At 43.9% G+C, this 13,546-nt stretch overlaps 1 protein-coding gene across 14 annotated transcripts in view; it reads left to right on the top strand.

The window, feature by feature from the left end:
• ptprub (protein tyrosine phosphatase receptor type Ub) overlaps window positions 1-13,546 on the top strand; it is a 1,307,170-nt gene that overhangs the window by 442,678 nt on the left and 850,946 nt on the right. For all 14 annotated transcript variants that reach the window (XM_070898914.1, XM_070898921.1, XM_070898913.1 and 11 more), the window contains one exon: window positions 5,973-6,095. In XM_070898914.1, coding sequence (XP_070755015.1) covers window positions 5,973-6,095 — 123 coding nt within the window. The remainder of the gene's footprint in view (window positions 1-5,972; window positions 6,096-13,546) is intronic.

The raw sequence follows: 13,546 nt of genomic DNA, 5'->3' as shown, positions 1-13,546 counted from the left end.
AAGGGGATTTGAGTACAGGGGCAGGGAGGTGTTGCTACAGTTGTACAGGGCATTGGTGAGGCCACACCTGGAGTATTGTGTACAGTTTTGGTCTCCTAACCTGAGGAAGGACATTCTTGCTATTGAGGGAGTGCAGCGAAGGTTCACCAGACTGATTCCCGGGATGGCGGGACTGACCTATCAAGAAAGACTGGATCAACTGGGCTTGTATTCACTGGAGTTCAGAAGAATGAGAGGGGACCTCATAGAAACATATAAAATTCTGACGGGGTTAGACAGGTTAGATGCAGGAAGAATGTTCCCAATGTTGGGGAAGTCCAGAACCAGGGGTCACAGTCTAAGGATAAGGGGTAAGCCATTTAGGACCGAGATGCGGAGGAACTTCTTCACCCAGAGAGTGGTGAACCTGTGGAATTCTCTACCACAGAAAGTTGTTGAGGCCAATTCACTAAATATATTCAAAAAGGAGTTAGATGAGGTCCTTACTGCTAGGGGGATCAAGGGGTATGGCGAGAAAGCAGGAATGGGGTACTGAAGTTGAATGTTCAGCCATGAACTCATTGAATGGCGGTGCAGGCTAGAAGGGCCGAATGGCCTACTCCTGCACCTATTTTCTATGTTTCTATGTTTCTATGAACATCATCTGCTGCCTACTATCAGCGTCCAAATCATCAGTCCCAGATCCAACCCTTTCTCTTTGTATCTCTTTGTGTGTGCGCATGTCTCTCTCTATCTCTCCATCTCTGTCTGTCTCTCTCACTACCTCTCTTTCAGTCTGTCTCTCTTTCTCTTTCTGTCTGTCTCGTTCTGATTTTTCCTCTGTCTTTCCCCCAATGGCTATATCAGTCTGCCGATATCTTTCTCTTTTTGTTTCTTAATCTTTTCTTTCCTTCCTTCCTTCCTTTCTTCCTTCCTTCTTTCTTTCTTTCCTTCCCTGTGTCGATGTTTTTTGCTTTTTTTCTCTGTTTTCCTTGTCTCTTTCTCCCTTTGGCTTTGTCAGTCTGTATCTCTCCTGTTTCTATCTTTCTTTTCCTTAATATGTGTGTCCCCCTCTCTCTCTCTCTGTCTCCCCCTCTCTCTCTGTCTGTCTGTCTCTTTCTGACTGACTCTGTCTCTCTTTTTTCCTGTGTCTTTTCTCCTATGGCTATCAGTCTGTCTTGTCTATATTATATATCTTTCTGTTTCTGTCTCTACTTCTAACTGTCTGTCTTTTTTGCTCTGTCTCTCTCATTTACACCCTCTTTCTTTACTGGATTTTACTTTGTGCGCTGTTCAACACAAGCTGCATTGTGACTCCCAAAATATTGAATGACCTCTTCCCCCCCCCCCCGCCCCCCGCAGCATCAACATCACTTTAAAAAAAACAGATTATCGGGTCATTATCACATTGCTGTTTGTGGGAGCTTGCTGTGTACAAATTAGTTGCCGCTTTTCGTACATTACAGCTACTGTCTGTGTGCTCCATCTAGAATGACTGAAATTAATTATTCAATTGAAATGCAATAATTGAATTCAAACCAGATGAACAATTTGAGAGCTGTGGTTAAGACATAAAGAAAACCATTTCAGATCATTAACACTCTTGAGATTGCACTAAAAATAAGGCTTGCATTTATATAGCATCTTTCATGACCTCAAGAAGCCCCAAAGCACTTTAGAGCCAGTGAAGTACCTTTAAAGTGTAGTCACTGTAATGTAGGAAACGTGGCAGCTAATTTGTGCACAGCAAAATCCCACAAATAGCAATGTGATAACTTCCTTGTCTGATTGTTGCTCTTTGCTGAGTTAGTTCCATATCTCTAACATTCTACAATCCTCTGAGAACTCTGCGTTCCTCTAATTCTGGCCCCCTGTGCATTGCCAATTTTCATGACTCCACCATTGGTAACTGTGCTTTCAGCTGCCTCAGCTCCAAGCTCTGCAATTCCCTTCCTAAACCACTCCATCTCTCCACCTCTCTCTCTCTCTCTCTCTCCTCCTTTAAGATGCTGCTTATAACCTACCTCTTTGACTCAGCTTTTGGTCACCTGTTCCAATGTCTCTCGGTGAGTCGGTGCAAAATTTTGATAACGCTCCTGTGAAGCGATATGGGACCTCGTGGGGAGATTTGCTAGTGCTGTCGCGGAGGGTTTAAACTAAGTTGGTAGAGGTTGGGTACCAGGATGTAGCATTAGAAAGGAGAAACAAAGGGCACAAAAGATTGGAAGAGATGGATAGCACTAAAGCAAGAAAGAGTAAGGTATTAGATGAGGTCAGATTAAGAGAGAACACAGAATGGTCGAAGATAGGTTTACAGTGTATGTATGTGAATGCACGAAGCATAGTAAACAAGGTTAATGAGCTGCAGGCGCAAATAGCCACATGGGAATATGATGTCATGGCAATAACGGAGACCTGACTCAAAAAAGGGCAGGATTGGGTATTTATTATCCCTGGATATAGTGTGTTTGGGAATGATGGGGAAGGAAAGATAAGAGGTGGTGTGGCAGTATTGGTTGTAGTGCTGGTGAAAGGATGTCAAGGACAGAATCTATATGGCTAGAGGTAAGAAATAATAGAGGTGCCACTACTAGGTGTATTCGAGAGGCTACCAACTAGTGGGAAAAATGTGGAGGAGCAAATTTGCAGAGAAATTAGAGAGATGCAAGAAATTTAGAGGAATGATAATGGGAGACTTCAAGTATCCTAATATAATCTGGGATACTCGTGTAAAGGGCAGAGAGGGGAAAGAATTTCTGAAGTGTGTGCAGGATAACATTCTTGATCAGTATGTTTTCGGCCCAATGAGGAAGGAGGCATTGCTGGATCTGGTTCTGGGGAATGAGGTCGGTCAAGTGGAGCACGTGTCAGTAGGTGAGCATTTACGGAACAGTGATCATAGTATCATAAGGGTTAGATTAGCTATGGAAAAGGACAGGGAGCAAGCTAGAGTTAAAATACGTAATTGGGGGAAGGCAAATTTCAGTGGGATGAGAACGGATTTGGCCCGGGTAAATTGGAATCATAGATTGGCAGGCACAGCTGTAGTGGAAGAATGGGCTGCCTTTAAAAGAGGAAATAGTTTGGTTACAGTCGAGGTACATTCCCACTAGGGGGAAAGGTAGAGCAACTAAAGTCAGAGCTCCTTGGATAATGAAAGAGATAGAGAGTAAGATGTAGCAGAAAAAGAGCGCATATGACAGTTGTCAGGTCGAGAATACATCTGAGAATAAGGCTAAATATAGAAAGTTCAGAGGGGAAGTGAAAAAGGAAATAAGAGGGGCAAAGAGAGTATGAGAATAGATTGGCAACTAACATAAAAGGGAATCCAAAAGTCTTCTATAGGCATATAAATAGTAAATGGGTAGTAAGAGGAAGGGTGAGGCTGATTAGGGACCAAAAAGGAGACCTACGCATGGAGGCAGAGAATATGGCTGTGGTGCTAAATGAGTACTTTGCTTTGTCTTCACCAAGGAAGAAGATACTTGCCATAGACATAGTAAAGGAGGAGGTAGAGGAAATACAGGATGGGATAAGAATTGATAAAGACGGGGTACTAGAAAGGCTGGTTGTACTTTAAGTAGATAAGTCACCAGGATCGGATTGGATGCATCCGAGCACGCAAAGGGAAGTGAAGGAAGAAATCGCAGAGGTACTGGCCATAATCTTTCAATCCTCCTTAGAAACGGTGCCAGAGGACTGGAGAATTGCAAATGTTATACCCTTGTTCAAAGAAGGGTGTAAAGATAAATCCAACAACTATAAGCCAGTCAGTTTAACCTCAGTAGTGGGGAAGCTTTTAGAAACAATAATCAGGGACAAAATTAACAGTCACTTGGACAATTGTGGATTAATTAAAGAAAGCCAGCATGGATTTGTTAAAGGCAAATCGTGTTTAACAACTTGATCGAGTTTTTTAATGAAGTAACAGAGAGGATTGATGAGGGCAATGCGGTTGGCATGGTGTACATGGATTTCTAAAAGGCGTTCGACAAAGTGCCACATCATAGGCTTGCCAGCAAACTTGAAGCCGATGGAATAAAAGGCAGCATGGATACGAAATTGGCTACATGACAGGAAATAGAGAGAGTAGTGGTGAACAGTTGTTTTTCAAACTGGAAAGAGTGGTGTTCCCGAGGGGTCGGTTCTAGGACCACTGCTTTTATTGATGCATATTAATGACTTGGATGTTGATGTACAAGGCACAATTTCAAAATTTACAGATGATACAAAACTTGGAAATATAGTAAACAGTGAGGAGGATAGTGATAGACTTCAAGAGGACATAGACAGGCTAGTGGAATGGGCAGACTCGTGACAGATGACATTTAATGCAGAAAAGTATGAAGTGATACATTTTGGTAGGAAGAATGAGGAGAGGAAATGTAAACTAAAGGATACAATCCTAAAGGGGCGGATGAACAGAGAGGCTGAGGGGTATATGTGCTCAAATTGTTGAAGGTGGCAGGGCAGGTTGAGAACGCAGTTTAAAAACTTACACGATCCTGCGCTTCATGAATAGAGGTATAGAGTTCAAAAGCGTGAAATTATGACGAACCTGTATAAAACACTGGTTCTGTCTCAACTGGTGTATTGGGTCCAATTCTGGGCACCGCACTTTAGGAAACCCGTGTGGTGGCTGTTGTGCAACGGCCACCACACGTTTAAAAAAAAATCCCGCACAGGCATCTTCCACCCTTCACAATGTAGTTCGGGATCCGAAATATTAGGTCCTGCATTGAAACACCTGCGAACTCATCCCTTTTCAGCATGGAAGCAAGTCATCCTCGTTTCGAGGGACTGCCTATGATGATGATGACTTTAGGAAAGATGTGAAGGTCTTGGAGAGGATGCAGAAAAAAATGATTCAGGGATAAGGGACTTCAGTTACGTGAATACTCTGGAGAAGCTGGAGTTGTTCTCCTTCGAGCAGAGAAGGTTATGAGGAGATTTGATCGAGGTGTTCAAAATCATCAGGTGTCCAGACATAGTAAATAGAGAGAAACTGTTCCCTTTGGGGGAAGGGTCGAGAACCAGAGGACACAGATTTAAGGTGATTGGCAGAAGAACCAAAGGTGACATTGAGAAAACCGTCTTTACGCAGTGAGTGGTTAGGATCTCTAATGCACTGCCTGAAAGGGTGATGAAGGCGGGCTCAGTTGTGGCTTTCAAAAGGGAGTTGGATAAGTATCTGCAAGAAAATAATTTGCAGGGCTATGGGGAAAGGACAGGGGAGTGAGACTACCTGTGAGGTGCTCTTGCAGAGAGCCGGCATGGGCCAAATGGCCGCCTTCCGTGCTGTAATCATTCTATGATTCTAATTATTTTAAATCTATTTCCTCTGGTTACCAACCCTCCTGCCAGTGGAAACAGTTTCTCCTTATTTACTTTTCTAAAATCCTTCACAATTGTGAACAGCTCCATTAATGTCCTTTGCTGCTCTAAGGAGAACAATCCCAGCTTCACTCGTCTTTTTAAAAAAAAAAACCTTGTTTATTGGTGGCAAGGCGATTAGTTTATTCTACTGAATAGCTAGTGAAGACCAGGAAGACTCAATCTGTGCTGATTAGCTGATTTCAACCAGGACACTGGTGGGGGCTGGGGTCTATTATTGGCTTGAGTTAAGGAGGGGAAAGTTGGTCGGGGTTTCCACCTTAACAATCAACTTCCACTAAAATTGTGTGTGCGTATGTGGGGACAGTGGGGAGTACAGGATTGGTCTTTGCTGTGATGGTCCCTGTGATAAAATACTTCTCCAAAGCAATCCGTCCAGGCTCGCACAGGAATAGTGGCCACCTGGGCAAAGTTACCGGAGGGCATCTGGTGCCATTTGGAACTTTGCCCCAGGAAGGAGTCGATGCTTTCAGGGAAGGGAAAAACATTGGTGAGAAAAGAACACTTTATGTTGGTTTCTGTCTGGCTTGGTTCAGTGAGTTGGTTAGGTCACTGAAAATTCCACAGGAAAACTAAACCGTCTGCTTCATTGTCAACAGGAGAATGCACCTTTGATGAAGATTCTGGTCCCTGTGAATATGTCCAAGGTACTGATGACGACTTTGACTGGCAGCTCATCAGGATTCATGGTTCATCTCAGCAGACCGTGGGCCTTCTTCAAGGTGAGTTGCTGCTCTTTTTTTCCATGTTTCTGTGCAATGGATTGTGGAAATATATGGCTACCATTTACATAAAATCTCTTTATTGCAAAGGGGATGGAGTATAAAAACAGGGAAGTCTTGCTACAGCTATACAAGGTATTGGTGAGGCCACACTTGGAATACTGTGTGCAGTTTTGGTTTCCGTATTTACGAAAGGATATACTTACTTTTGGAGGCAGTTCAGAGAAGGTTCACTAGGTTGATTCCAGGGATGAGGGGGTTGACTTATGAGGAAAGGTTGAGTAGATTGGGCCTTATTGGAATTCAGAAGAATGAGAGGTGATCTTATCGAAACATATAAGATTATGAGGGGGCTTGACAAGGTGGATGCAGAGAGGATGTTTCCACTGATGGGGGAGACTAGAACTAGAGGGCATGATCTTAGAATAAAGGGCCGCTCATTTAAAACAGGGATGAGGAGAAATTTCTTCTGATGGTTGTAAATCTGTGGAATTCGCTGCCTCAGAGAGCTGTGGAAGCTGGGACATGGAATAAATTTAAGACAGAAATAGACAGTTTCTTAAATGATAAGGGAATAAAGGGTTAAGTGGAGCTGAGTCCATGATCAGATCAGCCATGATATTATTGAATGGCGGAGCAGGCTCGAGGGGCCGTACGGCCTACTCCTGTTCCTATTTCTTATGTTATGTTCTTTGTGATGGGTGGTGAAGAAAATAACCTAGTGAGGTATTTAGATAGTTATTTTACTGTGTGCTAGGCAGGAAATGCATGAAGACTTCATCGAGCCACTATTTACATCTTGTGCTCCAAATATTTTGCATAATCAGAGCAAAAGACTATGGTTAAAGAAAATCTGGAAACTATAGGTTGTATTTACTGTCAGCGATGTTGCTGCCTGAGTCGTAAGAAAACTTGTACCAAATTTCTTTCTCTATTAACCCATTTAAATAGCAGAGAGAGGAACCATTAAATCATCATCATATCATAGGCGGTCCCTCGAACGAGGATGACTTGCTTCCACATGAGTTCACAGATGTTTCAATGAAGGACCCGATGTCCCAGTCCTGAACTCCAGTTGAGGCGGTGGAGGATGCCAGTGCTTGGATTTTTTTAATGTGTCATGACCGTTGCACATCAGCCACCATATGGGCTTGACAGAGCTAGGCCTTTATCCAGTGGCAAGGGTTAACCAAGACGACTGGAGACCTGCTCTGCTGCACAGACCTAGTGCTGCGCGCACACATCGTAGTGTGGGCAAACCCATGTTGCCCCTGGGCCCTTGGCCCATTAAATGTTCATATGATAACAACAACCTTAATTATTAAAGGTTCATGTCAAATCAAGCCCTACATCCAACGCTGTGTGAATTTATGGGGTACTGATATTTCAATGAGCAGTCCTGCCAAGTTGAGAGTTTGGTTATGTGGCAACTACCCTGTTTGTATTGTGGGTGTCAGTCAACAGCAACTGAGGACATCTGAGAATCCAACTGCACGTGTCACGGTTTTGTTTCTAGTCATTAGACCTGCCTCGTTGCTTGGTGAGCATACGTCAAGGCCAGACCTAGTCAGATAGAGTGAGCTGAACTGCTCAAGATAAAAAAACCTGTGCAAAAGCAAAATACTGCGGACATTGGAAATCTAAAATTAAAACAGAAAATGCTGTAAATACTCAGCAAGTGAGGCAGTATCTGTGGGGAGAGAAACAGAGTTAATGTTTCAGACTGATGACCTTTCATCAGAATTGGAAAATGTTACAGATGTTGTTATGTATTGATGTGTGTATTGTCATGGTATCTTAAATGTATAATAAGCACAATGGTACACCACAGAGGGCGCTGTGGTAGGAGACCTGAAAGTAACTGCAAGAGGCAGTATAAAAGACTGACCACCACACCTGAGAGTCACTCTGGAGCTGTTCAATAAAAGACGAAGGTCACAGCAGTTAGATCAACACCAGACCGTGTGGAGTCAGTGATTTGTGTGCTACATACACTACAGATGTAACGGATTTTAAGCAAGTACAGAGGCAGGGAAAGGCGGGATGGGAGGAAAGTACAAAAGGAAAGGTCAGTGATAGGGTGGACGGCAGGAGAGATTGAATGGCAAAAGGGATGATGGTGCAAGGCAAAAGGGGGCGGTAATGCATACAGTTTTGGCCTCCTTATTTAAGGAGGGATATACTTACCAGGAGGCAGTTTAAAGAAGGTTCACTAGGTTGATTCCTGAGATGAGAGGATTGTCTTATGAAGAAAGATTGAGCAGGTTGGGCCTATACTCATTGGAGTTTAGAAGAATGAGAGGTGATCTTATTGAAACGTATAAGATTATGAGGGGGCTTGACAGGGTAGATGCAGAGAGGATGTTTCCCCTCGTGGGGGAATCTAGAACTAGGGAGGCATAGTTTCAAAATAAAGGGTCACCAATTTAAAATGGAGACAAGGAGGAATTTCTTCTCTGAGGGCCATGAATCTTTCGAATTCTCTATCCCAGCGAGCTTTGGAGGCTGGCTCATTGAATATATTTAAGGTGGAGATAGACAGATTTTTGAACGATAAGGGAGTCGAAGGTTATGGGGAGCGGGCAGAGAAGTGGAGTTGAGACCAAGATCAGATCAGCCATGATCTTATTGAATGGCAGAGCAGGCTCGAGGGGCCAAGCGGCCTACTCCTGCTCCTATTATGTTCTTAAAAGATGGGTCTGGAAGAGGTGTAAATGAGAATAACAGAATCAGCTCCTGCTTTCCGAAAAAATGGGGGGTAGAGGTTATGATCTATAATCATAGAAGTTTACAGCGTGGAAGGAGGCCATTTCGGCTCATCGTGTCCATGCTGGCCAACAAGAGCCTATCGAGCCTAATCCCACTTTCCAGCTGTAGGTCTGTAACCCTGCAGGTTACGGCACTTCAGGTGCATATCCAAGTACTTTTTAAATGTGGCGAGGGTTTCTGCCTCTACCACCCTTTTCAGGCAGTGCGATCCAGACCCCCACAACCCTCTGCGTGAATAAATTTCCCCTCAAATCCCCTCTAAACCTTCTACCAATTACTTTAAATTTATGCCCTCTGGTTGTTGACCCCTCTGCTAAGGGAAATAGGCCCTTTCTATCCATTATATCTAGGCCCCTCATAATTTTATACACCTCAATGAGATCGCCCCTCAGCCTCTCTTTTCCAATGAAAACAAACCCAGCCTATCTAATCTGTCTTCATAGCTTAGATTCTCCACTCCCGGCAACATCCTTGTAAATCTCCTCTGTACCCTCTCCAGTGCAATCACGTCCTTCCTGTAATGTGGTGACCAGAATTGCATGCAGTACTCCAGCTGTGGCCTAACCAGTGTTTTATACAGTTCAAGCATAACCCCCCTGCTCTTGTATTCTATGCCTCGGCTAATAAAGGAAAGCATTCCATATGCTTTCTTAACCACCTTATCCACCTGGCCTGCTACTTTCAGGGATCTATGGACATGCACTCCAAGGTCCCTTTGTTCCTCTACACTTCTCAATGTCCTACCATTTAATGTGTATTCCCTTTCCTTGTTAGCCCTCCCCAAATGCATTACCTCACACTTCTCTGGATTAAATTCCATTTGCCACTGTTTTGCCCACTTGACCAGTTGATTGATATCTTCCTGCAGTCCGCAGCTTTCTTCTTCATTATCAACCATACAGAAGATTTTCGTATCATCTGCAAACTTTTTAATCATACCCCCAATATTCAAGTCAAGATTATTGATGTATATCACAAAAAGTAAGGGTCCTAGTACTGAGCCCTATGGAACCCCACTGAAAACATCCTTCCAGTTGCAAAAACACCCATCAACCGTTACCCTTTGCTTCCTGCCTCTGAGCCAATTTTGGATCCAACTTGCCACTTTGCCCTGGATCCCATGGGCTTTTATTTTTGTGACCAGTCTGCCATGTGAGACCTTATCAAAAACTTTGCTAAAATCCCTATACACTACATCATATGCTTTGCCTTCATCAACCCTCATCAAAAGATGAGGTGCTGTTCAAGGAAATATTAGATGGGATAAACATAGAAAGAGAGGAAGTATTAAGAGGTTTAGCATCTTTGAAAGTAGAAAAATCCATGGGCCCAGATAAAATGTATCCCAGACTCTTGAGAGGCAAGCGAGGAAATAGCAGAAACTCTGACCATTATTTTCTAATCCTCTCTGGCTACAGGTGTGGTGCCAGAGAACTACTAACATTGTGCCATTGTTTAAAAAGGGAGAAAGAGATAGACCAAGTAATTACAGGTTAATCTGTCTAAACTCGATGGTGGGGAAATTATTGGAAAAATTTCTGAGGTACAGTATAAAATCATCCTTTTAAAAAGTCACTGATTAATCAAGGACAGTCAGCATGGATTTGTCACGGGAAGGTCATGTCTGACTAATTTGGTAGAATATTTTGAGGAGGTAATAAGGAAGGTCGATGAGGGTAGTGCATTTGATGTGGTCTCTTCTTCTTGGGCAGTCCCCCGGAGTCGGGTCCCAGACTTCATTTTAAAGGGTGGAAGATGCCTTCTTTTAACATGGGGTGGACGTTGCACACCAGCTAGCACGCACGCATGCGCACACACCTCAATTTACTGCTTAGTAACTTGCCATCTTAGGCATTCAAAACCAGCAAGGGGGAAAGGCATAAAAGTAGGTGGGTCACGGAATTTACAGTGCGGGAGTTAGTGATTCAGCCCACTGTGCCTGTGACGATGCTAGCTCCACAACTGGAACCACTCCCTAAGAAAGAAAGAACTTGCATTTATTTACCTCTTTTCATAACCTCAGGATGTTCCACAGGGCTTTATAGCCAACAGTGCAGCGCTCCCTCAGTACAGCACTGAAGTGTCAGCCTGGACGATGTGGTCGAGTCTCTGGAGTGAGCTCACCTTGCTTCTTTCCTTTTATTTTCTTCCTTCTTTGTTACCTCTAGACTTGACTATTCAAACGCACTCCTGGCTGGCCTCCCATATTTTATCCTAATTAAACTCGAGGTCATCCAAAACGCGACAGCCTGTGTCCTAACTTGCACCATGTCCCACTCACCCATCACCCCAGTGCTCACTGATCTACATTGACTTCCAGTTAAGCAACGCTTCGATTTCAAAATTCTCATCCTTATTTTCAAATCCCTCCATGGCCCCGCCCCTCCCTATCTCTGTAATCTCCTTCAACCGCCCGCCACCCCCCCCCCCCCCCCCCACCCCGGAGATATCTGCGCTCCTCTACTTCTGCCCTCCTAAGCATCCCTGATTGTAATCGTTCAACCATTGGTGGCCATACCTTCAGCTGCCTAGGCCCCAAGCTATGGAACTCCCTGCCTAAACCTCTCCGCCTCTCCTTCCTCCTTCAAGACGCTCCTTAAAACCTATCTCTTCCTGCGCTAATTTCTACTTATGCGGCTCTGTGTCAAATTTTTATCGCATAATACTCCTGTGAAGTGCCTTGGGACATTTCACTATGTTAAAGGCGCTATATAAACACAAGTTGTTGCTGTTATTTCATTAATCTGACACCTACCCCGGTCACGACCGTCACTACAACAGGTAGGATCTCCAAGCGGTAGGATTTTGGGGAATTTTTATTTTTCCATTTGCGGAAGTGACACTTTAGGCATTACCAATTTCTGAATTGCACAATTCTCCTGCAGTGGCAGTTTTAGGGGTTGTCATCTTCGGTGTCCACATACGAGCTAGGGGGAAAGGCATAAAAGTAGGTGGGTCACGGAATTTACAGTGCGAGAGGCAGTGATTCAGCCCTCTGTGGCGGTGCTAGCTCCACAACTGGAGCCACTCCCTTAGAAAGAAAGAACTTGCATTTATTTACCTCCTTTCATAATCTCAGGACGTTCCAAAGGGCTTTATAGCTAAAAGTGCAACGCTCCCTCAGTACAGCACTGAGGTGTCAGCCTAGACTATGTGCTCGAGTCTCTGGAGTGGGTTCACACCTTGCTTGTTTTTCTTTATTTTCTCCTTTCTTTGTTACCTCTAGACTTGACTGTTCCAGTGCTGGCCTCCCACATTCTACCCTATGTAAACTAGGGGTGATCCAAAACTCAGCTGCCTGTGTCCTAACTATAACAACATAACATAAGAACATAAGAAGCAGGAGCAGGCCATTTGGCCCCTCAAGCCTGCCCCGCCATTCAACAAGATCAGGGCTGATCCAATCTTGGGCACAGCTCCACCTCCCTGCCTGCTCCCCACAACCCTCGACTCCCCCATCGTTCAAAAATCTGTCTATCTCCACCCTACGGGGAGACTAAAACTAGGGGGCATAATCTTAGAATAAGGGGCCGCCCATTTAAAAATGAAATGAGGAGAAATTTATTTTCTCAGAGGGTTGTAAATCTGTGAAATTCGCTGCCTCAAGAGAGCTGTGGAAGCTGAGACAGTGAATAAATTTAAGACAGAGATAGACAGTTTGTTAAACGATAAGGGAATAAGGGGCCATGGAGAGCGGACAGGGGAGCAGACCCAAGTCCATGACCGGATCAGCCAAGATCGCACTAAATGGCGGAGCAGGCTCGAGGGGCCGCATGGCCCACTCCTACTCCTATCTTCCCACGTTCTCATGTTCTTATTAAATATATTCAATGGCCCAGCCTCCACAGCTCTCTGGGGTAGAGAATTTCAAAGATTCACAACACTCAGAAGAAATTCCTTCTCATCTCCTTATTCTAAAACTATGCCCCCGAGTTCTAGATTCCCCCATGAGGGGAAACATCCTCTCTGCATTTACCCTGTCAAGCTCCCTCATAATCTTATGTTTCAATAAGATCACCTGTCATTCTTCTGAACCCGAATGAGTATAGGCCCAACCTGCTCAACCTTTCTTCATAAGACAGCCCCTTCATCTCAGGAATCAACCTAATGAACCTTCTCTGAACTGCTTCCAATGCAATATATCCTTCCCTAAATAAGGAGACCAAAACTGTACACAGTACTCCAGGTGTGGTCTCCAGGCCGTTTCACAGGGCTTTCGAGCCAACAGTGCAGCGGAGACTCCCTCAGTACAGCACTGAATTGTCAGCCTAGACTATGTGCTCGAGTTTCTGGAGTGAGCTCACACCTTGCTCGTATCCTTTTATTTTCTTCCTTTTCAAATACTAATCCAATTTCCTTTTAAATACTATAATCTCTGCCTCAATAGGGACTTGTGGTATAGCATTCCATGTTCCAATAATGCTTTGTGTGAAAAACAATTCTTCTAACTTGCCCCTTTGCACCTCTGAGTGATACTCCTGAGTCAGTGACCCCTTGTTAATGATTTGATAACCAGTGGAAAAAAATAATTCACTATTTACTCTCTCAAAACCGGTCATAATTTTGAAAACGTCAATTAAATCCTTCCTTAAAGTGTTTCAGAAAAAGTCCCAATTTTTTAAGCTGCCTTCATAACTATTATCTTCTTATTACTGGCATAATTCTAGCAAATCTTCACAGTA

The sequence above is a fragment of the Pristiophorus japonicus genome, chromosome 14, assembly GCF_044704955.1.
Source record: "Pristiophorus japonicus isolate sPriJap1 chromosome 14, sPriJap1.hap1, whole genome shotgun sequence".
Classification (NCBI taxonomy): domain Eukaryota; kingdom Metazoa; phylum Chordata; class Chondrichthyes; family Pristiophoridae; genus Pristiophorus; species Pristiophorus japonicus.
Note: the sequence above shows the minus strand (reverse complement) of the source record. Positions and strands in the feature narration are given on the sequence as shown.